The 25,690-nt window shown below is 45.6% G+C and overlaps 1 protein-coding gene across 2 annotated transcripts in view; it reads right to left on the bottom strand.

Annotated features, from left to right (window-relative positions):
- IGHMBP2 (immunoglobulin mu DNA binding protein 2) overlaps window positions 1-25,690 on the bottom strand; it is an 81,638-nt gene that overhangs the window by 1,153 nt on the left and 54,795 nt on the right. For both annotated transcript variants that reach the window (XM_075928333.2, XM_089778710.1), the window contains exons 9-14: window positions 25,366-25,548; window positions 17,302-17,420; window positions 12,349-12,443; window positions 11,731-11,854; window positions 8,326-9,159; window positions 6,276-6,460 (exon numbers count right to left, since the gene is read on the bottom strand). In XM_075928333.2, coding sequence (XP_075784448.2) covers window positions 6,276-6,460; window positions 8,326-9,159; window positions 11,731-11,854; window positions 12,349-12,443; window positions 17,302-17,420; window positions 25,366-25,548 — 1,540 coding nt within the window. The remainder of the gene's footprint in view (window positions 1-6,275; window positions 6,461-8,325; window positions 9,160-11,730; window positions 11,855-12,348; window positions 12,444-17,301; window positions 17,421-25,365; window positions 25,549-25,690) is intronic.

The following is a 25,690-nucleotide window of genomic DNA, read 5'->3' as shown; positions in this document are numbered from 1 at the left end:
GATTCACTCAACTATTTTTCAAGATAAACAAACTAGTTCTGTAAGACTAGATGAGGCCACCTTAAATCATTTAAAACCAGGCTGAAACTAAAGCTATTACCTATTTTACAAATCACTTTAGTTCAAACCCTTTTAAAAATAGTTTGACATTTTCCCAGTGTAAACAGGTGCTGAGAGTTCTATTATTTAATTTGTTTATTCACAAGACAAATATTTTTACTAGTTAGCACCATAAGGTCAGGGGGTAAACTCTTTGGCTACGTCTATATTGCGCTCTCTTGCGCAAGAAAATATGCAAATGAGGCAAAGCGGTGAATATTGCAGTCTCATTTGCATACTTAATGAGTCGCCTGAAAAAAAGTGGCAGAATGGCTCTTGCGCAAGAGGGGGTTTTTGTGCAAAAAGGAGCTGTGTAGATGGCTCTTTCACGCAGAAGCCCCTTGCGCAAAATGGCGGCTCATTAACTATGCATATGAGGCACAGTGATATTCACCACTTTGCCTAATTTGCATATTTTCTTGAGCAAGAGAGCGCAGTAGAGATGTAGCCTTAGGTGGGCAAGGACTGTCTTTCTGTTCAGTGTGTGTAGAAAAGGGGGGTGCAAGAGTGAGAGTTGGGGTGAAGAGGGGTTCAACAAAGAGGGTCTCATCCGGTGGGGCCTTCTCTCCCCCAAGTTCCCTGACTGACAAGGGTCTTCTTGCTTCTCTCCCCCCCCACCCGGCTGCCAGGGGCCTTTTCTGTCCCCCTCTCCACCCTGCACTGTGGCCAAGGGCTGGGGGGAGGAGTTTGAGGTGGGGGGCTACTTAACCTGGTCTGGTAGCAGGCAAGATAGCAAGCCCCAGCCCTGCTAGACACACTCTTGGTGGTATGGCTCCCCTCAGTGGTGGTCTAGCTCTCCCCTGCACTCACTGCCCCCATTGGCCACTATCAGTATTGAGTCCTTGCTCTCTGTGCCTCTCCCTTTCCACGTTATGAAAAACAGTCCCATTCCCGGCACATCTCATTTTCCTGGCACAACCAAACCTGATCTTACTTTAAGTTATGATAAGAGGAAGCTGCCTACCACAGTTGGTGGTCCTAGCTCTTACCATTTAGGAGGATAGTGATAGAAATGTAGCCGTGTTAGTCTGGTGTAGCTGAAACAAAAAACAGGACTATGTAGCACTTTTAAAGACTAACAAGATGGTTTATAAACCTAAAGTGCTACATAGTCTTGTTTTTTGTTTCAGCTACACCAGATTAACATGGCTACATTTCTATCACTATCCTCCTAAATGGTAAATGTTTCGTCTGGCCCACGAAAGCTCATCATCTAATAAACCATCTTGTTAGTCTTTAAAGTGCTACATAGTCCTGTTTTTTGTTTCATTTAGGAGGAGTTCTTGAATAAATGGACTCGCAGACAGACACACAGACAGAGGCACAAATCCCTAATATAGGAATAAAGACCTGGATTCTGTTCTCCCATATACAATATAAACATTACTGCCACCTAAGTTCTAACTTTGGTTTCTTTGTTACCACTGCTTACGGAGGAGCCAGAGAGAGAACACAGCTCGGTTTTCAGACCCCAGTGATAAGTATGCAGTGCTGACAGTTACAAAAATCTTTACATAGATGATGTATACGATCTAGACAGCACTGGAGAATAAATATGGAATCCCACAAAGTCATTTTAAAAGGATTTTGGGGACATTTGGGACCCTATCTGGCACTATTTGAAACCAATGGAAGTTTTGTCACTCACTTTGACCTCAGTTCAGCCAGGTACTTATGTATGTACCTGTGCATATACCTAAACCTAAAAACTATGAATAATCTCAATCCTATTCAGCAACATTCTTAATCGGCACATATTAAATCCCATTTAATGGGACTTAACAAGTGCTCTGTCAAATAGGAATGAATTTAGCATATATTTACATAGGCATATTCTTACGTGCTTTGTTGAACTGGGGTTTTTATTAGGAATAAGACTAGATCCTTTATGAAGACTGCTCAATCCCCACCCACACGCAAATCATTCCCATTAGAGCTAAGAGGTTTGGTCTGCATGTTAATGGCACGTCTGGGCCCTTATTACATCAGATGAAGTCTGACCCACATTGAAAAGCTGAACCCAAACAAACAAGCAACAGAAGGGCAGTGAAGCAGGGTGTATCCTGGTATTTAATTCCCATTTGATTCTTCATTACAATTCACCAGGAAAAGGACCTCCATTAGATTCTGCATGAAATGAAATTATCCCAAGCAGATTCCAAATGAACATAAATACAAATAGTCTTTGCCAAGGAAGTAGATCTGTTTTTGTCAGTGTGGAATAAAATCTACACTGATAGTTTACAGAACCAGCTAGGTTTTTAGAAGAATATCGGATACTCAGCAGGGCAATGTGGCATGGCATGTGTTATGCGGGTCAGACTAGATGACCCCTTATCCATGGATCTGACTGGGAGGCTCAGGCAGTTCAGATGCATTCGATTTTCATCTCTGCAGAGCCAGATGCAGAGTCTGGGCGTGGCACACATGAAAAATCTCTCCTCCTATTTCCTGATGGCAGATGGAAGCTGGATCCAACTGCCATGCAATCTGGCCCAGCAGGAAGTCTGCTCAGGAGAACTCCAGTCAGGTAATAGAGAAATGGACGCACATTGGAAGAGCAGCACAGAAGCAGCGTCCGGAGAGAATGGCTAGGTAACCCGTTCAGCCATACACGTGGCTTCAACTTTTTGAACCAGAAATCAAAATCTCCAAGCAAGGAGAAGCTTCCTCGGATCTATTTACTAATAGCGAGGAACTGAATAGAAATATGAGAACAGGGAAGCTTAGAACCAGCGACTATGAATCAGGCTACGATTATGTCACAGAAAATGTCATGGAATCTGTGACTTCCATTGACTCCCATGACATTTTCTGCCAGCCCTTCCCCCCTCCATCTGCCAGCCCTCGCCCTGGTGGGGGAACTCTGATCTGCCCAGCCAGAGCAAGTGATGGGAGGCACCCCTAGCAGCTGCTGAGCCAAAGTGGGTGTCAGGGGCATCCCCGCAGCTGCCCAACCACAGTTGCCCAGCTGGGATTCCCACAGCTGCCCAGCTATGGTGGGCAGACCCTGATCTGTGCCTCCATTTCCCAATCTGTAACATGGGGTATGTCTACACTACAGTGTTATTTCGAAATAGTGTGTCCACACTGAGTGGACTCTGAATCGCATTTAAGGCTGGCCGGAACCAGTTCCAGCAGGGCACCAGGTCAGGACTTACTGTGTGGGGCTGCTGCCTGAGACTATCTGAGGTCTTGTGCTTCAAAGGACCCTCCCCCCCCCCCCGACAGCCAGTTTCCCTGCTTGCTTGTCTACCTCGATGAGGGACAGCAAAGCATTTAGTCTCTGCATGCTCTGGTTGCCCTCACTCGGGACACCACAGCACTTTGCAACATGGAGCCAGAGCTGCCCCTGGTGCTTCTCTTGGTCACGTTGATATGAGCCTGGCTGCACTTTCTGCAGGCTGCCATCTGGGAGGTCCATCGGGGGGGCTGTCAGTATCCAGGAGGCCCTGTGGGAGAGCTTCTACCCTGAGGAGCACTAAGAGCCTCCCTGGTCTGCCTGTGACTGTGCCTCATTCCTCCCTTACATCTTTCCACTTACCCCTCCCTAACCCCCCTTCCTGATGTCAAATAAAATACACGTATTTTCATGAATACAAACTCTCTTTATTTAGCAAAACTGGGGGTGAGGGAATGAAGCTCTGGTGAGACTGGGGAAAGGAGAGAAGAAAGGATGGGAGAGGGGAGGGAGAAACCTGGGAGGAGGGAGCTGGAAGGGGGAAGCAAGGGGAAGAAAGGGGAAGGGAGGCTCAGGGTCTCGCCGGACAAACTTGATTGTCATGCAAATCTGCTCCTGAGTTCGCATGCGGCCTTTTGTGGCCAGGCTGGCAGCTATCCTGCCATAGATGGCCACGTTCCTCTGTCTAGTGAGGAGATCATGGATGTTGGGGGCCTCCTCCCCAAACCTGAATAAGGTCCATGATCTCCACCCTGGACCAGGATGGTGCCCGCCTTCTCCGGGCCCTGGCAGGCTCCTGGGAGCTGGCAGACTGCTCCTGGGGAGTGGTGGAGGGATGGCTGCTAGTGGCTTGCTGGCTCATGTTTTGGGGCTACTGGGTCAGAGAAAGTGACTGCTGGCTCTGGGCTGGCAGGCTTGGAGTTGGCACAGGCACTGTGGCCAGAGTCTATCCCTTTAAGGACTCCGGGGAAGTGGGGAGGGAGTGGAGTGTTCTTGGTTGAGGCTGGAGTGGCCACCAGGGCACCCTGGGAAGGCTGGAGGCCCCCTATTTCGAAATAAGTGTCTACACAGCGCTTATTTCGAAATAGCTATTTCGAATTTGGCATTATTCCTCGTGGAATGAGGTTTACCAAATTTGAAATAAGTGCTCCACTATTTTGAATTTATTTTGAAATAGCGGTTTGGCTGTGTAGAAGCTAGGAAAGTTATTTCAAAATAAGGGCTGTTATTTCGAAATAACTTTGCTGTATAGACATACCCATAGGGACAATTAGAGTGGAATGAAAAATTAATTTTTTGGGGCTCACATTGAAATATCTGGGGGGAAAAAAAACCCTGGTTCGATTCAAATCAACACACAATATTTTTGGGTTCTTTCACCAAAATTAAAAACCAGGGAGAAAAAAAATCCAAGTTAAATGTCAATTAAAATTGATTTGTTTGAAATGACATTTTCAAAATAAACCATTCTGACATATGAATAAGCTAAAAGTCACTTACACAACTGCCATGTGATTCATACCCACATGCTCATCTAGTTACATGCACATAAAGCAGAATTTTTTTAAGATCAGATCATCCTTCCAATAGTTTATTGTTCCCTAACACTTCTGACTGGATTTTCCTTGCTGACACTAGCCCAAAATGATGGTACCAAGGACTGTGTGTATGAGATTGTCACAGTGGGTATTAATATAGATGGGGATCTTTAGGGAGCATCTTCTACATCAAGCATCACAAGATGCCATGCAGACAAAGAACACAGTGTTAGCTGCGAGCTGAAGATAGAAAGAAAGGTTTGTAGGTGAGCTCTGCAGAGGAAGTAATTCAGAGACACAGCGGGAGGAAAAGGTACTCCAAAGAGCCACATTATTTCAGCACAGGTACACTGTTACACTGGCTACGCTCGGATTTGGGTTTAAAGTGCTCTTGTAACAGCATGGTCTATTCACTGAATCCAAGGACATGCACAATTTTCCTCTCTGTTCCTTTTTTACATATAAAAATAAAATAAAAAAAACCATCAGGGACAGGGGAGAGCGTTTTCCAATGCCCAGACACAAAAAAACATGTTGCACCTGAACCTTGACATCAAATAAAATCTCTCCAGTCTCTGCTGGAGAAAAAGGAAAAAAGAGATATATATTTTTTTACCATCACTAGAAAACAATTTAAATCAGTCCAAGCAGGTAATGCACAAAAGAAAGCCCTGGATAAATAGCCAACAGGAGCAAATGCTCCATTTTCTCATGTGAGGGGAGGGAGCAACCATCACCTCTAGAATTGCTTCCATTTCTCACTCCCATTCTAACAGGATGCATGTCGGTTTCATTATGGTAATGATCTGTATTGCAGTAGTGATTAGGGTCCCCAGCGGAGACCAGAGCTCCAGTGTGTACTATACCACAGTCCTTGCACTCCTCAAGGATGGGAGACAAATGTGCTGTAATTCCCCCTTCACAGATGGGGACCTGAAGCAGAGAGAATTTAAGGGTTGATCCTGCAAGGTGCTGAGTACTGCGATCCCAGGGCAACAAAATACTTCAGCACATGCCTAAATGCTTTTCTTTATATAGTCAGAATGCTCAGCAGCTGTACTGGATCAAGCCCTAATTGAGTTGCCCAAGGTCACACTGTGAGTCTGTGGGAAAGCCGGGAATTAAATCCACCTTTTCAGACCTTCAATCCGGTGCCTCAGCCATAAGATCATCCTTCCCTCTTTCCTATTTCCTAGAAAGGTAAATTTCACAGATCAGTCCAAGACGGAAGCAATGACCAACAGGACTTCATAGCCTGCATCCTGCTAACAAAACCTGCATGGCCCAATTCAACAGCGGAGCCTTCATCTTAAACATCTCTGAGAACCCGAGAACATTGCTAAGGAAATCAGCCTCAGAACGTTCAGTAAGGAAAGTCAGTGAATTTCTAGCAATGTGTAGCCCCCTGCACTCAAATAGTTCCCCAGGGCCATCTGGGGTGCCCCCTCAGCTCATACCTCTGGGATGTGGTGGCTGAGGCAGTAGCGCTTGTTGCAGTGCAGACAAAGCTGTCCCATGGTCGTAACGCTAGCTTTGCACCTGGGGAAACCACACGTGTTGTCCACTTTCACTGCAGCAGAAATCAGGGCGTCAATATCTTCTCCAGCTGTGGTGTCTGCTGCAATTTTAACTGTGGCCTTTCCTACAAGTCCAGGGAAAAATCCAATGGTTTACATAATCAAATGTCCCTGACAGACAACAGGCTACATTTTCTGCTGGTAAATATGTAGAGCCCAGCACAGATACAAAATTTGTATCTGTATCCGCATCCATAGCCTCCACAAAAATGAGTTGTGGATATCTGCAAATTTGCAGGGTTCTAGATACAAAGTTTGCATCCATAGCTGCAAAAATGAGCTGTGAATATCCGCATCTACAGGCACAGATATAAAGCGGATATCCACGGATTTGCAGGGCTCTCTAGATATGGGTGCAGCTCTGTAGATTTAGGAAGTCTGCACATCACCGACCAGCCATGATCAGCAAGAACAGTTGCAGTGGCCTACATGCTGTGCTGAGATGTACCAAATAGCCATATGACACTGACACATGCATGGTAGTGGATGGGTTTTTAAAAGATATGTAAAAGTAGGTAGCATGCATCTCTGATTGTAACCTGTTCTGATTGTTCCCATCATCACTTTTTCTCCACCACCCTGACTGCACTGATTGTGCATTTTTAGGACTGGGCAGTGATGAAGAGACTGACTGTTGCAGGCTTCTTGTGGCTATAAGAGTTTAGCTATTGGTTCAAAGCAGGAGTTGGCAACCTTTTCAACCCAAAGAGCCAAACTACATCCAAATTCAGAACAAGCGGACAACAAAAAGCCGTAGAAGAATGCCCATTTGCATGACTGAAGATAGACCAACATAATATTATTGATAATTGGCATGATGATTAATAATAGCATCAATGAAACATTGTACCCACAGACTTTATGTAACAGGACTTCCCCTGCTACCTATTTTCGTACATTTCTTTGAAGTTTACATCATAACTGGTCAAATCCAGCTACATGCACACATTCAGGCTACCTGAATAATTAGGCATCTTAAAATGTGTTAATTAATTTTTCATTTTGATTTAAAAAGTTGCGCTTATTTTGGGAATGACAAAAGAAGCCAGATTTGGTTCCATACTGAGCCATATTTGGCTCGAGAGCCATAGGTTGCAGACCCCTGGGTCAAAGACTTTAAGCCTCCCACGGTTCTAACTCCTTCCCATTGTACCCAGCATGCGGATGTTTGGCCCATGTGTCAGTCAACCTATTTCTAAGCCTGTGAGCGCAGCTCCCAATCCATACTACACCTCCAAGAGATCCAGCCCCTCTCTCCCATCCCATGACCATCTAGGAGCTATTTTGTTGGAAATGTGCATCAGTGACCTTTCTGAAAGTCAAGGTCCATGTTCTAGGGACACATGCAAAGCTCACCCCTGAGAGGAAAAGCAGGAAATTAATGAGTACACCGCATGCCCTCGATTCAAACATGATCAATAATTCTAATGAAACTCTCATCTCAATGAAACTGGCAAAGACTATGTCTCCCTAGGGATAGAAAACCTGTGGCCAGCAGGTCAGCTGGCTCAGACCCCGGAGCAGCTGTGTAGAAGTTCAATGTTCACACACTAATTTTTTGCCCCATAGCCCAAGTACCCTGAGCCAGGTGACCTGGGCCAACCCCAGCCATGCTACAGTGCTTTTCTCCCCACTTAAGCCTACTCAACGGGTCACTATTCGGAAAGGGCTTGGGCAGAGGTAGAGAAACAGACTGTAGCTGGGAGTACGTTACTAATACGGTGCAGTGTTCAAAGGTCTGACTTAGGTACAGTCTTAGGCAGGGATTTTCAAACAGCCCCGGGGATTTAGGCACCTATGGAATTTCAGCAGCAGCTGGGCAACATACTTTTCCAAGGGTCTTCTAAGAAGACCCCCAGGGAGCGGTCACAAGGGAAGCTTGCAGCATGACTGGCTTTTGCTATGGAAATCCCTGGGAGGCAGGGCTTACCTTTTGTTTCATTTTTGTGTTTTCTTCCAGCTATTTCCTGCAAATTGATGCTCAGCTCCTGATTCTTTCGGGCCCTCTCTTCTTTTTTGGCGGTTTCCCGTTGCAATCTCTCCAGGTGCAGCGTTTTCAGATCCACTTTCTGAGAGCTCATGCTGCTTTCTCTCTTCTTGTCTGGCACAAGTGCCTCTTTTCCAGGGCTTTGGGATTCAGAAGGTGGGCTTTGCTCACTGTCATCTGTGTGCACTGGAGAGGAACTGATGGTGGTGGTTTTCTTACTGATGCTGATGTACCTCTCTCTCCTCTCCCCAGTACTTACATGCTGTAACCCGTAATCTTCAGCCAGTTGGTGCACCAGCATCCTGTCGTGTGAGTTTAAGGATGAAGGGAAATCCATCTGCATCTTGCTGCTCTTCAGAAACTCCACTATCATGACCCTGAAACTGCCTGAATTGTCTTTCATCTCTGGCCCTTCCACCCTAGACTCGTTTTTACTCTGCAAGGGTAGTGCTGCTGGTCTCTGTGTGGGTGGTTTCATTGGATTTGGTTTGGATTTCTGGTTTTCAGCTTTTGGTTTTGGAGCAGAGGCCGTGTTGGTTTTAGGCCCTTGCTCCCCTTGACTTTGAGAGCTCTCATGAGAGTAGTTGTCTGGCACAATGTCGTTGAGGTACTCGAAGGCTGTCCGCACTTCCCCATGTTCACTCAGATAGTCCACCAGCCGTTTCAAAAAGGCCTGGCTGCCGACGGTCCGCGAGTCACAGATGACTGCCACGTGGCGTCGGGCACGAGTCACTGCCACGTTTATCCTCCGGTCTTCAGCAAGAAAACCCACCTCGCCTACAAAACACAAAACCCGCCCGGCAGTCAGCACATCCAACTTGGTGGCTGGCCATGTGAACAGCAACACTTCTATACTAAAGGCCAGCTCATCAGCTGGTGTAAATCAGCATAGCTCATTGGAACTATGGGGATTTACTCAAGATATTGTACTGGCTGCGGTGAGACAGCAAGGAGAAGAATGATCTAGTGGCCGAACATGAGGCTGGGTAGCAACAACCTCTGAGTTCCAGTCCCGGTTCTATTGCTCATTCCCTCTATGACCTTGGACATTCAACCTCTGCCTCAGTTTTGTCCTCTGCTAAATGGAGCTAATAACACTTCTATAGCTCACAGGGGGCAGCGGAGACGTGGGTATAAAGGGTTTGAAGAGGAGTAACATTATACAAGGGCTACTGCCTGGATGGACTTGAATGAGGGCTTAGGAGTGTAACAGCAGGACTTGGGTGAGGTGGCTTGAACTATGATGTGGAGCCACATGCCTGAAATAAAAGCAAAAGCGGCATGTTAGGATGATGACAGACTGGCAAAGATCAGCCTTCATTGCACCTGTCCATCCCACAGTCTGTCTCTAGCTATCAATACCAGTCTCACTTTCATAAGCAGAGAAATACACCAATCCCAGGCTACCTTCCCTCCCATTCCCACACAGACAAAGTGTTAAAAATAACAAATATGTAGGAGATTACACCAAGTCTATTTCTGCTCTCTGGCTATTTTCTCAAGGAGCCGTAATAACAGATAGCAAATGCCAGAATGACTCAGCTCAGCTCAGCTCAGCTAGTGAGAAGGCCAGCGTGGGCGTCTTCTGCTTCAACGGATACATGGGAGACAACTAGAAAAACAAATATTATGCAGATCTAGGCGACAAGCTTCATTCTGAGCACGTGAGGCTTGTGATACAAAACACATCAAACTACAATGGACTTTAATAATTACGTGAGGCCACCTGCCTGAGCTCCATGGCCCGGTGGTCATTGCTAGACATTGCTGTCTGTCTGCTTGCAGAAGCAATAACATGCTGGAATGTGTTTCTCCAATCCCTTCTGAGAACCTGAGTGCTGGGACAGTCTGATTCAAATCCATAGCAACACCAGTGGACTTGATGATTGGATTTTGCCAGTGTTCTTAGCAGGCATGAAAACAGTTCTGGCCTAGCCAGAACTGGTGCTGGGCAAGGCCATTCATGACCCTGCTGTTTTAGCTGCTGTGTGTTCACTGGGCAGTCTGCCAGCTATGGCAACGTGTGGGGGTTCTGTGATGTGCACCACGGGAGTTAGGAAAGCCTTGGGTCCCTGTCCTTTGTGAAGTGTTGTCCCCTCATGACACCTCTGCTCAGAGGCCAGCAAAATGACAATGGGGCAGACTGGGATGGGGAGTTTGGGGATGTAGCCACCTATGCTGAATTCATTCTGGGCAAGTCACCAACAGTCATGAGATGGCAGCAAGGCCCTGATTACTAATGGCTTTCAGTCATCAGTGTATTCTGAGCCACTTACCCCCTTTTCTCTCATCAGTCTCCCCTCAAATCCAAAATGCTCATCGGAACGACTTCTTTCACGAATCCTTCCCAACTCCTTCTTTCACTCTTAAAACCTGCCCTTCCCTTCCCCTTTCCTGACCCACTACTTAGTGTTTTGTCTGGGACTTACACCCTACAGACCGCACTCTGTGTCTGAAAGTTGTGATGCACATTTATGGTGCTACAGAAATTACTCTCAATGATCATCCTTATGGTTCAGATAACACAAGATGCAGAGCAATGGGCCCCAATTACATAGTTCAGCAGGCTGAGTCTAAGAAGAATCATAGGGTTAGACAGGACCACCAGGGTTATCTAGTCTAACTCCCTACCAACAAGCAGAATTGTGTGCGTGTCTAAGCTATCCAAGACAGATGGCTATTCAGCCTCCTTTTGAAAACCTCCAGTGAAGACGTCCAGCTTCAGGCGATTAGCCTCATTTCAGCTATTATCTTGTGCTGCAGTCTCTGATAGGAAAGAACCCAATTTTCTGCCCTAGTTTTTGCTGTGAAAACAAACAGTGTTATGCATTATTTACAATACCAGTTATGGGCTGCACCGTCTCCGAGGAAACGTGCAAAACCAGGCTGGCTCAGGAATTCCGCTTCTGTGGGGAATGCCTGGGACTTGCTGCTGGAAAGGCAGTGCAAGCGCAGGACTGCTGACCCCAAGTGTTCAACCATGGAGAGTCCAGGCATTCCCCTCATTTTTTGAGGACCTACAGATCTGGAGATTTTTAACACACTACACGGTGGGTTCTTCTGATTTACTGTCTGCTACGGGAGCCTTTGGGGTTCATAGTTTCAAGCTTTTCTCTGCCATCCTGCAAAGTCACTTGTTTTTAAAAAAAGAGAGCTGAGCTGTGGTTCTCAGGTAACCATGTGGCTTCAGAAGCCAGGATGTCAGAGAAAAAAATGCCGATTATCAAGAGGCTTTGTGAACTGGCAACAGAGTACATGACACTAGTCATTGTTAAATTATTCCCATTTCCTTATGGGCCACAGTTTCCTTTTCCCCCAATATACTGTCCAGCAGGGAAGGCAGCATACCTTTCCTATTGGATCTCACAAAGGACAGCACGACAGCCTCCTTTTCCCGTCCCTGGAAGCCATCTACAGATTTAATTTCCAGCTCTGGATACTTATGACAAAGATGCTCTCTTAGCATGTCCACCTGGAAAAACAAGTACAAGGATAAGGACAAGGTAAATGCAAGATAAGAAGGATGAAAGAAATATCCCCCTGCCTGCCCCTCCCGGGAAGGTGTCCACCTTTCTTCAGATCCAGGCATGCCTGAACTCGCACATCCTCAGGAGGAAGGAGTGTTACTCAAGGGATTGGTCATGGGACCAGTGAAAAACATTCTTAGTTCTAGTCCCATCTCCGGATCCCTTTTGTGGACTTGAAACAGTCACTTAACCCTGCTGGGCAGATCCTTAGGTGGTAAAAATTGGTTCAGATCTCCTAAAATGAGACCCATTTACATCAGCAGGGGTCTGGCCCTCTGTTACAGCATCCTCTTCTGCAGTAGGGAGCATTTGGGAGGATTAGCTATCGCACTTTGAATCTTCAACATACTAAGTACTGTCAGTAAAATACCAAGGAATTTGGATTTGTTCTGGTGCATTAATTCTATACTCAGCTTAAAAAGCTGTAATGGGTACTCACCTGGAGGTTGTAAGGAGCAATGACAGCAATGTCTCTTGCTTTAACGCCAGCTTCCACCAAAGCCTGGATGTGCAAGCCTACAAGACGCACTTCCCCTAGGGCAAAACCAAACCCAGCAGTGAATCAAGAGCAAGGGACACAGTCTCGCATGATCTTCTTATCAATAAACTAGGGAAATGCAACCTAGATGCACCCTAGAGGGCATAACTGGCTGGATAACTGTTCTCAGAGAGTAAATATTAACAGTTCACAATTCCTGCTGGAAGGGCATAACAAGTGGGATTCCATAGGGGTCTGTTTTGGGACTGGTTCTGTTCAATATCGTCATCAACAATTTATAGATTCTTGCATAGAGAATATGCTTATTAAGTGTGCAGATGATACCAGGCTGGGAGGGGTTGCAAGTGCTTCAGAGGATAGGGCCATAATTCAAAATGATCTGAACAAACTAGAGAAATGGTCTAAGGTAAACAGGATGAAGTTAATAAGAACAAATGCACAGTTCTTTACGTAGGAAGGAATAATCTGTTTCACACATACAGAATGTGAAGCGACTATCTAGGAAGAAGTACTGCACAAAGGAACCTAGGGGTAATAGTGGACAGCAAATTAAATATGAGTTAACAGTGTAACACTGTTGCAAAAAAAAGCAAACATGATTCTGGGGTGCATTAACATGAGTTTGGTGAGCAAGACACGAGAAGTCATTCTTCCGCTCTACTCTGCACTGATTAGCCCTCAATTGGAGTATTATGTCCAGTTCTGGTCACCACATTTCAGGAAAGATGTGGAGAAATTGGAGAAGGTCCAGGGAAGAGCAAGAAAAACAATTAAAGGTCTAGAGAACATGACCTATGAGGGAAGACTGAAAGAACTGGGTTTGTTTAGTTTAGAAAAGAGAAGACTGAGAGGGGACATGATAGTGGTTTTAAAGTATCTAGAAGGATGTTACAAGGAGGAGGGAGAAAAATTGTTCTCCTTGGCCTCTGAGGACTGGACAAGAAGCAATGGGCTTAAATTGCAGCAAGGGAGGTTTAGGTTGGACATCAGGAAAAACTTCCTAATTGTCAGGGTGGTTAAATACTAGAATAAATTGCAGAATAAGCTGCAGAATAAATAGGGAGGTTGTGGAATCTCCATCACTGGAGATACTTATGAGCAGGTTAGACAGACACCTGTCAGGGACGATCTGGATGGTGCTTGGTCCTGTCGTGGGTTCAGGAGATTGGACTCAATGTCCTCTCGACGTCCCTCCCTATTCTATGATTCTATAATTTCTCTCCAGAAAATGCAGACAGGTAAAGCCAAAAGGTAATGGCTACTCAACTGCTCAATTCTGTGGCAGGGATTAAAAAAAGTTACACTTTGCAGACTAATTCTACTGAGTCCTTAAAGGTACCCTCTGGAGTTTGGAGATTCCCCGTAAGATCAGATTTATATATATCATGGCACCAACGTGGACAGAAAGATGCAGTGTTCAGTGGAAAGGTCAGAGAAAGAACAGGGATGTATTAAGTCAAGCTAAGCTCCCTTGCTCCATAAATGTCTTCTGTGTTCAAATGTTACAGCCATGTTACAAGTAAGGGATAGAATACTGAGATTCAGGGTTTATTGTAGGAACTCCTGAGCCAGTGCTTAAAAAAAGCATTGACAGACAGAGGTCCACTGACAGGTTTAATAGGTTCCCTCCAACAATCGGATGGGTTTTATTGCTGTACACTGCTGGAAAGCCAGGACTCACAGTTTTCTGTCTGTTTATTGCTAGCTCTCCCAGGTCATAGATACCTCACATTTAAAACATGCGATTACAGCATTCTGATTATCATCCCATCCTCCCATTTCAGTTCAGACATGAGCTCGCTTGTCAGGACTATATATTGTCTAGAAAGAGGCAGGGTCCTGTTGTGTGTCACAGAGCAATGGAATCTGCTGCAGAATCTACCCCTCTTCTGCTTTTAATAAGAAAGTTTCTAGCGCTAATGGTTGTGAAGACAATCATGAAATGTCACACAAGTGTAACAGATGCAATGCTATTTTCTTGAGTCTACCAAGAGCCTGACACAGTAGCTCTGGGAAGAGAAAATTCCCTCGTTCAGCTCAATGGGCTGTTAACTCTGAATCCTATAGATGGTGATACAGATGTGAACATTGTTAACTATTTTACCATTGATCATTTTGACAAGTCAGCTAATGTGCTGACCCCATAATACTTCTCCCCTCCTCCCCAGTGCCAAAATTTATAAATCTAACAAACTGAGAGTCTTGCTCAACTGCCAAAACTTCCAACTCCCCTCACACACCAAACCCTTGGCACCAACTACAATTCAATTACGTGTTCTCAAAACCAACACCGTATCCTCTTGAAAACTATACATACGGAGAAAATAAATGGAATTTAACATGAAAAGAAATACCCTTAGGGCTGCTGGACTGATTGTTACCTTCAGTCGCACTTAAGACTTTTGAAAAATCCATTTTTTTCTTTCAAGATAGCTGCCATTGAATTTCCCATCTGCCACACCAGAACATGGCAGGTCCGAGGATCCCATTCCAGAATTTAGGTTTGGTTTGCCACAGAGTACTCAGGGCTCTGTCTAGGAGCTTGGGATCTTGCCTTTCAATGGTCCAAAGTACCAGTCTAGCTCTAGAAGTTCATGGGATATGGCATTAGTACCTGATGTTTCAAACTGTTGTTACGCCCATGCTTAACGTTGTGCAAGGGAGTGGTCAAGCACATAAGTTTGCAGAGTCAGGGCCTTAGTTGCTAAAACTAGATTCTTGGAGATGAAGGGTGGTCCAGTGGTTACAACAAGAAGCCTGGGACTTAGGATGACTAGGTTCCATTCCCTCTTCTGCCCCAGACATTCTGCAAAATCTTGGGCTAGACACTTAGTCTCTTGAGGCCCTGATGGGGAGAAGGTACTGTCCTACCTCATGGAGTGTTGTGAGGAGAAATAAAGATTGTGAGGCACGCAGATCCCTGGGTAAGGGGGGCCATAGAAGTACCTCATATAAATTAGGAATGTTAGCAAGTATCTGGTTAACCGGTGGCCCATCTGGGCTGGAGCAGCCCCTGCCAGATACGGATGGTGGGCTGCACCACTGTTTAACATTCCATTTAACTGGTTAACCACACTTGGTTATTATCTAGATCTGTTGCACCAGAGACTATACAGCATCACCCAGACAACTAGAAAAGACAACAGTCCCAGAGAACTGAAAAGCTAGGCCAGGATGTCTTATCGTACTAAGAGCCAGAATAAAGGAGTTGGGAGAGAGGGTCTCAGGTGACTACAGTGTTCTGGTATCCCCATAATACACAGTGGCTATGTCTACACTGGCATGATTTTCCGGAAATGCTTTTAACGGAAAAGTTTTCCGTTAAAAGCATTTTCGGAAAAGAGCGTCTAGATTGGCAGGACGCTTTCCTGCAAAAGCACTTTTTGCAGAAAAGCGTCCATGGCCAATCTAGACGCGCTTTTCCGCAAAAAAGCCCCGATCGCCATTTTCGCAATCAGAGCTTTTTTGCGGAAAAAAAATCTCTGCTGTCTACACTGGCCCTTTTGTGCAAAAGTTTTTCGGAAAAACACCTTTTGCCCGAACGGGAGCAGCATAGTATTTCCGCAAAAGAACTAACAATCTTACATGAGATCGTCAGTGCTTTTGCGGAAATTCAAGCAGCCAGTGTAGACAGCTCGCAAGTTTTTCTGCAAATGCAGATGATTTTGCGGAAAAACTTGCCAGTCTAGACACAGTCTATGTAAATGGCTGGTCGGAGGAAGTCAGACTTGCTCGCTCTCCTATTCTCCTTGCTAACAGTTATGTACAGAGTATGTTAATCGAAACAAGCCAATCTTCCTAGAGCACAGGCTACCCCATCAGCTACAGAAAATGTGGGAAATTCACTGCTTTATGTGATACCAAAGAATAACATTTCATCATTACTTCCCAACTCCTTTTCCAATCTAAAACGCTGTCCTTGGTGCTCTGGTCTTTCTCCCCGTTTGAGTCTCCTTATTTTATGATGCTTCAGGAGTAGCCAAGTTAGTCTGAACAGGATAAACTTAAACAACAAATGGTCTGGTAGCATTTTATAGACTAACAAAACATGTAGATGATATCATGAGCTTCGTGGGCACAGCCCACTTCTTCAGATGACTGGCATTTTGGGTTTAGGATGTGCAGACCCAAAATAAATAAGGGAGAAGGGAGGGAAGGGAAGGGGGAGGAATAAAGGAGGAGGGGCAGGAAACAAGAAGCAGAGGGTATGGAAATATAAAAGGGAAAAACAGGAAAGCAGAACTGGGAATCAGTGAGCACCTGAAGATTGGGTAGTTAAAATGAAGCAGATAAGAATCAAAGTCAATAGATAGTACCCTTCCTAACACAGTACCCTTCCTAAACTCAAAACTCTGGTTATTTTATGATGGTGAAGCAGCTACTGTCCCATTGAACTGTAGAGGCTGATGTCCCTTATGTGTTATGATAAAGAGCCAATAAAGTGGTACTCCAAGGCAGTAAAGTAACTCACAGACTACTGTGTGACTCCAACTGAATTGGAGTTCTGACTGGAGGGCGACATGCCGTGCTGAAAACTCACAGCTCTGCCCACCCTTCCCTGGCTTGCGTTACAATCGGTGTGGCTTTTAAACCCAGCCTTTTCCAGCGCCATAAAGTCCCTTGGGTGTCACTACCCAGAAACCCTAATGCAGGCAGTACATTCCAAGGGTCGTGCTCTAGGTCAACAGAGCCTGTTTATGCCTTCCAGGGGCCTGTTTCCTATATCTTCCACTCAGTAACCCACCAACTTTCCTCCGATAGAGAGTTATCCAGTGTTACATCAGCTCTCCTCTGGGCTATGCTACGACTTAGCCTGTGAGTAGCCAGCATGGCTGGGAATCCGGGACAATCTACTCCAGTCAGCAAATCTTACGTCCTGTGAAACAGCAGTACCTTGATTCCCTTTAGACTGTTCTTCTTCCACTTCAAGCTCAAATAAGCCACAGCCAGCTGTATCTATAAGCAGCAAAGGAATCCTAGTCTCTTCTGTAGAAGCAACTCCCGGAAGGTCCCTAACAGGTTATGTGGAAAAGAATGAGTTATCAACATTGACGGAACATTGCAGCATGAGACAGCCAATTCTGCCACCCCCCACGCCTCCCTGACACACTGCATAAAGAGACTCTAGCCTCAAGACAGAGACACAGTTATAGCTACTGCCTATGGGCAAAGTTACAATGCAACTCAGCAATCCAGTCTGGAAGGGGAAAATTCAAACAGTTCTGAATGTTACACGGTGCACAAGAACAGTCACCGAACTGGCGCTTGGTCTACACTGAGTTTTTTCAGCAGAAAATATGCTAATGAGAGACTCATTTGCATAAGTTGCAACATCATTAGTGTATTTTCTGCTGTTTCTTTTTGCGCAAAAAGAAGCAGTATAGCCACTCCCATTTTGTGCAAAACCCTAGTTTCGTGCAAGATCCTTATGCTTCTCCCTGCTCCTAAAGACTTGCTGCGTAGTCTATTGCCAGTCCACTTCTTTCCCCCCCGCCCATCTTACAAAATGCCTCCCTGCACCCCTTCTCTTCTGCTCAGGGTTCTGGGCCTGCTGCACTGGCAATGACATGGCTCTAATGGTCACGTGCGGCATCACTTTAAGAGGGAGGTGAATACTGAAGCTCTGGGGTGACTTGATGTAACCCATCGTGTGTGTTATGTGTCCCAGTCCGTACCTGTTTCACAGAGGACATGGGTCTGTCCTAGCTCTCAGCTTAAAGAGCCTGGCTCTTCAGCTAATGTGACAGCTCATGCTGTTAGTCGCCCATTCAGAACTGACTAAGACAATGGTCACTGCACCTGCACTGCAAGACAGACTTGTGATCGTGCCATGCATCGATTTCCAAGATGGTGGCAGTTCATCTATTCTGAAAAACAGCTCTGAACACTGGCCAGAGGTAGTATGTTCTAACATTCCCTTTAATTCCTTTCCCCAGAAACCCTGTGGGAAGGGTGAAGGGCACCACTTCTTCCCAAAGCATGGGCTACTTTTTACTTTGCGATGATGTAAAAACCACACACCATTTGTTTATGAACTGCAATCCTTTCAAAATACTCGCCCAAGTACAGAGTGAGGGAGAGAGTTAGTATCTCACTCCTCTAACATCACACAGCAAAGCTACAGAAATAGATTTATACCACAGCAGCTTTTAGCACTGTAAGGAGGAAGAGTCCTTAAAAGTGTTCTAAGGTGTAGCAAAATTTGACAGCTGTGATATTAGTCAAGGAAGAATGCATGTGACGGATAACTAGCCAGGAATTTTGATGTCATGTCATTTCTGTATCTGAAGGAACTATGTCAAAAAGTTACATTTTAACACTGAAGAGAGTTGTTTATTCAATTCACAGTCTATGAATGCACCCAGAGAGGGAAGGGCTGGAGTAGGAAAGCAACAGACTGCTGGACAGATGCAAGACAAATACACTGCAAGTCTAAAGGCACCAATCTACAGTGCAATCCTTAGGTGTCGCTATCACATGGAGATGCCATGGAGAAAACCAAGGTTGATCTTATTACAGCAGCACCAAGAGGTCCCAGCCCAGACTGGCAGCACACTGTGCTAAGAGGGGTCCACACACATAGGAGACAGTCCCTTCCCTAACCAGCTTACAAGTCGAATAGATAAGAGTGACAAGAAAGGACCTTCATCACAGTCCAAACTTGGTCAGTTTGCATTCCTCTGGTTTGGTTTGCTTTGCTGTCAACGGCCTCCTTTAGCATATTCATTGCTTCCTCAACAACAAAAGAGCTCTCCTCTCTGGACTGAAACTCATCCATCCTCTAGCGCTAGAGCTGTGCCCAGGGTAGCGCGTGCTTGTAAGCATACTAAGTATGGATGTGAAGGACTAATCAACTATCCAATAAGCAAATGCTTAGCGGATAGTTGACAGGCTAGTTGACTAGTCACTTCCCTCCCCCTCCGCTGTCTCTATCAGAAAAAGGCAGCGGGGGGGGAGGGGGAAGGGGTACTTCAAAGTGGCAACACCGCTTGGAGCCTGGGACCAGACCCCGGGCTCTACGCAGTGCTGCTGTTTTGAAATGCCACGTGCAGGCAAGGGCCAGGTGGCGTGTCCCCAGGCTGCACGTGGTGTTTCAAAGTGGCAGTGCCGCGTGGAGCCAGGGATCAGTCAGGGACTCCCAGGCTCCACGCAGCGCTGCTGCTTTGAAATGCCACGTGCAGCCTGACGCCGGGCTTCCCACAGCGTTTCAAAGCAGCAGCTTTGGGAGTCCCCAACTGATCCCAGGCTCTACACGGTGCTTTTGCCTTTGAAGTGTAGCAACAGCCCTAGGGTTGCCTCTGGCTTCTCTTCCCCCTCCCTTCAGTCGATCACCAGATAATCTTATGCTTATTGGGTAATCAACTAGTCAACTACTCGCTAACATCCCTAAAGCATACAGCAATTAACACTGACACAACAGACTCCTTTAGATCCCTTTGAAAAGTCCAGCCACTTTTTCAACTTGCCTTGCAGTCAAACTCTGGAAGAAGAACCAAGACAGACGGCAGCCTAAGGGACAACCATTTAAAGGTCAGTGCTGCCTCACATCGGATTGGTGTAGGGAGCAGGGTATAGGATCCGGTATGTGGTGCAGTTTGGCTGCACTCCTGCATGGCACAGAGCTGCACGCGCAGACGCTCCCTGCTCACCAGCATGTGGGTTGTTTAGGGGCACAGGGGTAGGACAGAGCTGGATTTTCCAGCCACGGCAGCACCCTGCTGAGACACTCCATTGCTGGTCTTAAACCTAGAAGAAAATTTCTAATCTTGTTCCCCCTTGCAGTCCCTTAGTCATGGGAGTTCCCTTCCCAACGCACAGCTGTTCGGGCTTCATGCTGCTGTCCAGCATTTGGATTTTAATAAATATGTGACTCATCCCCAATATTTACAGTTAATTCCTATAATTACCATCCATGCTTTCTACAGAGCCAGGTCTGAGCAGCAGCAAATTAGTGTTTCTCATTGAAGTAGTTCTTCCCCGTTGGTCGACAGGACAGATTTATCCCTCTTTCCTTGATACAAACCCTACGCAGCTCCCCATCCCTTTAACATCTGTCCTGCTATTCCTCATGCTGGTGGCCCATTTACACACACACACCGAAGGATCTGTCTAACCATGTTTGGGTTCTAGTCTCCTCCATGTAGCCATTTCTATTGCAATGATTCTTTGACAACGCCTATCCACTAAAAAGCACTGCTGCAGCATCTCTCGTTACGAGGAACAATCTTAATCTGATAGAAATTTAATCTCAGAGGAATAATTAGCTGCATTTGTCTTTCAGGGGAGAAAAACAATGTGTTCCTTTGGGAGAGGAAAGCATTCAGCACAACAGGGTGTTACTCTGGAAAAATGTCTAGTGCTTATTTATATGCTAACCCCCTGGAGACAAGGGAGGGGGGTAACCTACATGCAGGCACAAAGCAATCTGAACTGCAGTGATGTGTTCTGTGTTAGGGAGAGAATCCTGCTGTCAGTATCACAGTCGGGACAGCTACTGCAGTCAAACGCTGGATGGAATCCCAGTTCTGGTGCAATCTATATAATGCTTGGCTGCCTCCTTGTCTGTTTGCTGAATAGTGAGCTGACCACAGGAATCACAGGTGCACAGTGCCTCTCAGGCACCGCCGGCGTGACCAACGCTTGTGATTTTTTCAGAGGGACTCACAATATTTGGGGTTCCACTTAAAATGCCCAGCTCCTCTTAGCTTTCTTTTTAAAAAAAATAGTTTCTAAGACCTCATGGTTGCAGAGAAAATCTTGAAAACACAACCAAAGTGCAACCCTACAGTAGGGTTGTGGAATCTCCCCCGGGTTACTTCGATTCAGCATGTGTCAAATCTCTGCACCGTGGGCTGGAAACTTTAAGCATGGGCGCCCGCTTCTCCCCGTGGGGCTGGAGCAGGAGCTCTGGCTGGCCCTACTCCATTTGAACGTATGGGCATACAATGGATTTACATGTTGGCATTGTGATATTTTCTATCTTATTATCTATCCTTTTCATAATGGTTTATAACATTGTTGGGGTTTTTTTTGACTGCTCCTGCACATTGAGCAGATGTTTTCAGAGAACTATCCACGAGGACTGCAAGATCTCGAGTGGTAACAGCTAATTTATATCCCAACATTTTTGTATGTCTAGTTGGGATTATATTTTCCATCGTGCACCACTTTCCATTTATCAACACGTGTACATCTATGTGCATGATAATTCTGTTCTTTACTCTAGTTTTAACCAATATGTGCAGTACTGAAATGAGGCTTACTGGCCTGTAATTGCCTCTGGAGCCTTTTTTCAAAAAATTGGTGTTAAATTAGCTACCCTCCAGTCATCTGGTACAGAGGCTGATTCAAGCCATAGATTAAATACCACAGTTAGTAGTTCAGGAGTTTTACATTTGAGTTCCTTAAGAGCTTTGAGGTCCTGGTGACTTATTACCATTTAATTTTTCAGTTTGTTCCAAAATCTCTTCTACTAACACCTCAATCTGGGACAGTTCCTCGGAAATGTCACCTAAAAGAAGGGCTCAGACCTGGGAATCTCCCTCTGCCATGAAAACCAACACAAAGAGTTCATTTAGCTTTTCTGCAATAGTTTTGTCTTCTCGGAGTGCTCCTCCATCCTCTGCTGGCTCTTATTTGGCAGGCAACCTATTTCTGATGGATTCAGAAGAATTTTTGCTCTTAGTTTTCGTGTCTGTTGCTAGTTGATCTTCAAATTCTTTTTTTGCCTTGCCCAAATTCTTTTTTACTTACCCTTGTTTGTTCCCTACAGTAACATTAACTGTGTGAATGAAAAAAGGACAGCTACTGTTTAAGGGCCTGATCTAGAGCACAATGAAGTAAGAATCTTTCCACTGACAGCATGGGGTGCTGGCTCAGACTGTTTATATCCTCTTTGATTTGCAGTAATGACTCGTTTTTATTGGGAACAGTTTCATCCTTCACATTGTGTTTATACAATTCTCCAACATTATGTCATTGAAATTAACATAAGTACTGCACAGTGAAATAATCTCTCAAGTAATTCGAATCCAAAATGCGATTCACCATAAAACTGTTGTAATCTGATGGAAATATTCTCTGAACTTTAATTATCTACCCAAAAGAACTCGCTAAAATTTAAGGGACTACAGGTGCAGGCCCTCCAGTGTTTTGTGCTTCTGCAGACCCGACCTATAGAGTGTTGTCGATTGCAATTTTAAAGGATACCAATTAGCGCCAACAGCAGTGGATGTTAGCAGACACGTCAGTGTTGTATGTAATACAAATAAAACACTAGTCACTTCCTCTAATCCAGGGGTGGGTAAAAGGGCCTCCGTGGGCCGGATCCGGCCTGTCAAGCGGGTTGATCCAGCCTGCGGAGGCCCTGCCGCTCCCCCATCCCCAGGTCAATTGGGGCCTGAGAGTGGGGGAACATGCAACTTTTCCTCCTGCCCTGTGAGCAGCACTCAGTGCTTTGAAGTGCCGCGCGCTGCTCATAGGGCGGGAGATGTCTTGCGCTTCCCCGCCCCCAAGCCCTGATTGGCCTGGGGGAGGGGGAAGCTGCGCGAAGCTTCCCTCGCCCTGCTCCCGCCCTGCGCGAGTGGACGGCACTTTGAAGTGCCGTGCGCGCCTCACAGGGCAAGGGGGAGGGCAGAGGAAACTTCACAGAGTGGAGGCAAGGGGAAAGGCTTCAGCAGCTCATGGCAACCCAAGCGTGGAAATTGCATTTAATCAGCTAATCGAGTAGTCAATGGAATTTCCATCGACTACTCGATTCATTGATAAGGGGGGGAAACTGCAAAGCTGCAGCAGCGTTAGCTCCCAGTCCTGCTGTGGCTCTGCCTTTTAAATGGAGTAAGAGCCAGCTCTTTATGTTTAAAAAGTAGAGCCGCAGCATCTGGGATCCGGTGCAAGCCGGGACAGCTGAGTCCTGGCTCATGCCTGATCCCCCACTTCACCTCTGCCTCCCCTTTCCTCTTACAGAGACAGTGCTGGGGGGAACCAGCTTTTAAGCCAACTCCCCGCCCCCAGGACTGGCTCCTGCTCCCTTCTCCTTGTTGCCTCTGATAGAGGCAGCAAGGGGGGTAGACGTGACTAGTCGAATACTGGTAGTGACTAGCCTAGAGATATGCCTAGGCTTATCGGGTTGTTGACTAGTCACTTATATCCTTATACGGGGGAGGAAGCACGGCCTTTCCCCTCCACCATCCCTCTGCCAGAGCCTTTTCCTAAGGCCCAGAGTCTTTCCCTGCAGTGGGTAAAGGCCTCTAGCAGTGGGGAGATGTCAGAGCCTTTTCCTCTTGCTGGAATCTTTCAGTGGTAAGGAAAAACTCCAGCAGTGAGCGGCATTGGAATACTACATGGCTACATAATAACAGCATAAACAGATGCAAGTAGAGAGCCAGGCAGGGTATGTACTCAAGTATATAGCCACACCATTCAGCTGTTCTTTTATCACCTAAGCTGTGCCTCACAGTCTATCACGCTTTTTATACCCACACACAAAAGCGTTAATGTGCATCACACCCCTGTCTTTTCTCGATGCAGCAGGGCTGCTAAGTCACCCACATCTGATGGCTATTTCACATCCTTCCAACCCACATCTGATGGCCCTTTCACACCCTTCCAGCACACAAATCTTTCCGCCTGCCTCTACAATTGTGTATTTGTTCAGATGCTTCCCCACTCGGTAGGGAGGATTCCATCCTCTATTCCCACCTACACCCCTTGCATAAAACTTGTTCATTCAGACTTTGCACACAGCTGAGAATTTCATCCATGACATTTCAGTTGTGAAACCCACTTCCCAGGTATGCACACTCCACGCTGCCAAACGACATATACAGTGGGGACACAGTCTCAGATAGCGAGACCTGCAAAGCAGTGATCGTCTCTTTTCTACATTTGTACAGCTCCCTGCCCCCAACACAATGAATCATGACTTGGATTGGAGCCTTTAGATGTTACCATAATAAACATTGAGAACTACTGCTGCTGCTTAAATACTGAGAAAATATTAGTGCATCTTGAAAGTGACACAACCACCTCATTCACTAAGAGAACCAATGGGTCTGCGGATAAGGGCTGGACTGATACTTAAGAGCTGTGAGTTACATTCTCCACTCTGCATTACAGCCTTCCTGTGTGACCCTGGGCAATTCATTTCTCTTTTTTTCTGCCTACGTTCCCCATCTATAAATGGGTGTAATGATACTTCCTTATTGTCTATCTTGTCCATTTAAGTTGTAAGTTCTTCAAACAGGGACAGTCTATTATTAATTATTATTATTATTAAATTATAATGAATTGTGGAATCATGTAGGAGTCTCACTCACAAACCAGGACCCCGCTGTGTTCGGTGCACTACAATCAGAACAAAAAGGTTGTGCCTACCCCAACCAGTTTACAATATATGTCCAATGCCTAGTACAATCGGCCCCAATCTTGGTCAGGTCCTAAATATACTGTCAAGCAAACAAACAATAATTCCCTAAGGTACGTAACTTGCTTTCACTGAAATCAATCACAGAACTTCTATTGACTTCCGTGGAAGCATGGGCAAATGGACGCAATACAAATGTAACAGGCGTGTTTTTTAAAAACACCCTGTTCTGGAAACCCTTTTTAGCTCTGTTTCAATGGATACTGTGCCACAGAGCTGTTACCACTAGTCCATATTTAACTGTCTGCTCCAGGGAGTTGTTCTTAAACAGTCTGCAGATCAGGCCTCCCTGATATAACAAGTTATAGGAAGATTTAAAAACAAAACAAAACACAGCATAACACTATGGGTTTCTATTGCACAAGGGAAAACAAAAATCAATGTTTGCTAAATGAAATAAGAACAAAGTTGGAAGGATATAGCAAAAGGATACTGCAGACAGATGGAAAATGGTTAATTGCTCATAAATATTAATCAACAGTGTCCATTCTTTACTGCAACCTGGTTTAAAAAAAAAGAGCCAAGGCACTTACTTCAGCAAATGACGTGCCACGGAAGGGTGAGCTGTGAGTTGGCCACAGTACATTTCTGTGGAGGACCACTGCATTATAGCCTGATGCATTCGGTATTGCACAGTCAGCATCTTCACTATGCTCTCGCCATATTTCTGAATCAGACGCTCCATTAGGCTGAGAGAAAGACCCTGTGCTGCAGCCCTGCACCAGAAGAACAATTAAGACAAACAATAGGAGAGAAGAACAAGCCCATTAAAGAGATAGTCTAAAGGTTGTTAAAGGGGTGCCATCAACTTAGTCATCATATTGCTGTCTAACTTTCAAAACCATGATCACCATTAGA

Source organism: Pelodiscus sinensis, chromosome 5 (assembly GCF_052426305.1).
Source record: "Pelodiscus sinensis isolate ZL-2025 chromosome 5, ASM5242630v1, whole genome shotgun sequence".
NCBI lineage: Eukaryota > Metazoa > Chordata > Testudines > Trionychidae > Pelodiscus > Pelodiscus sinensis.
The sequence above is the reverse complement of the archived record's forward strand: the minus strand, read 5'-3'. Positions and strand labels throughout refer to the sequence as shown.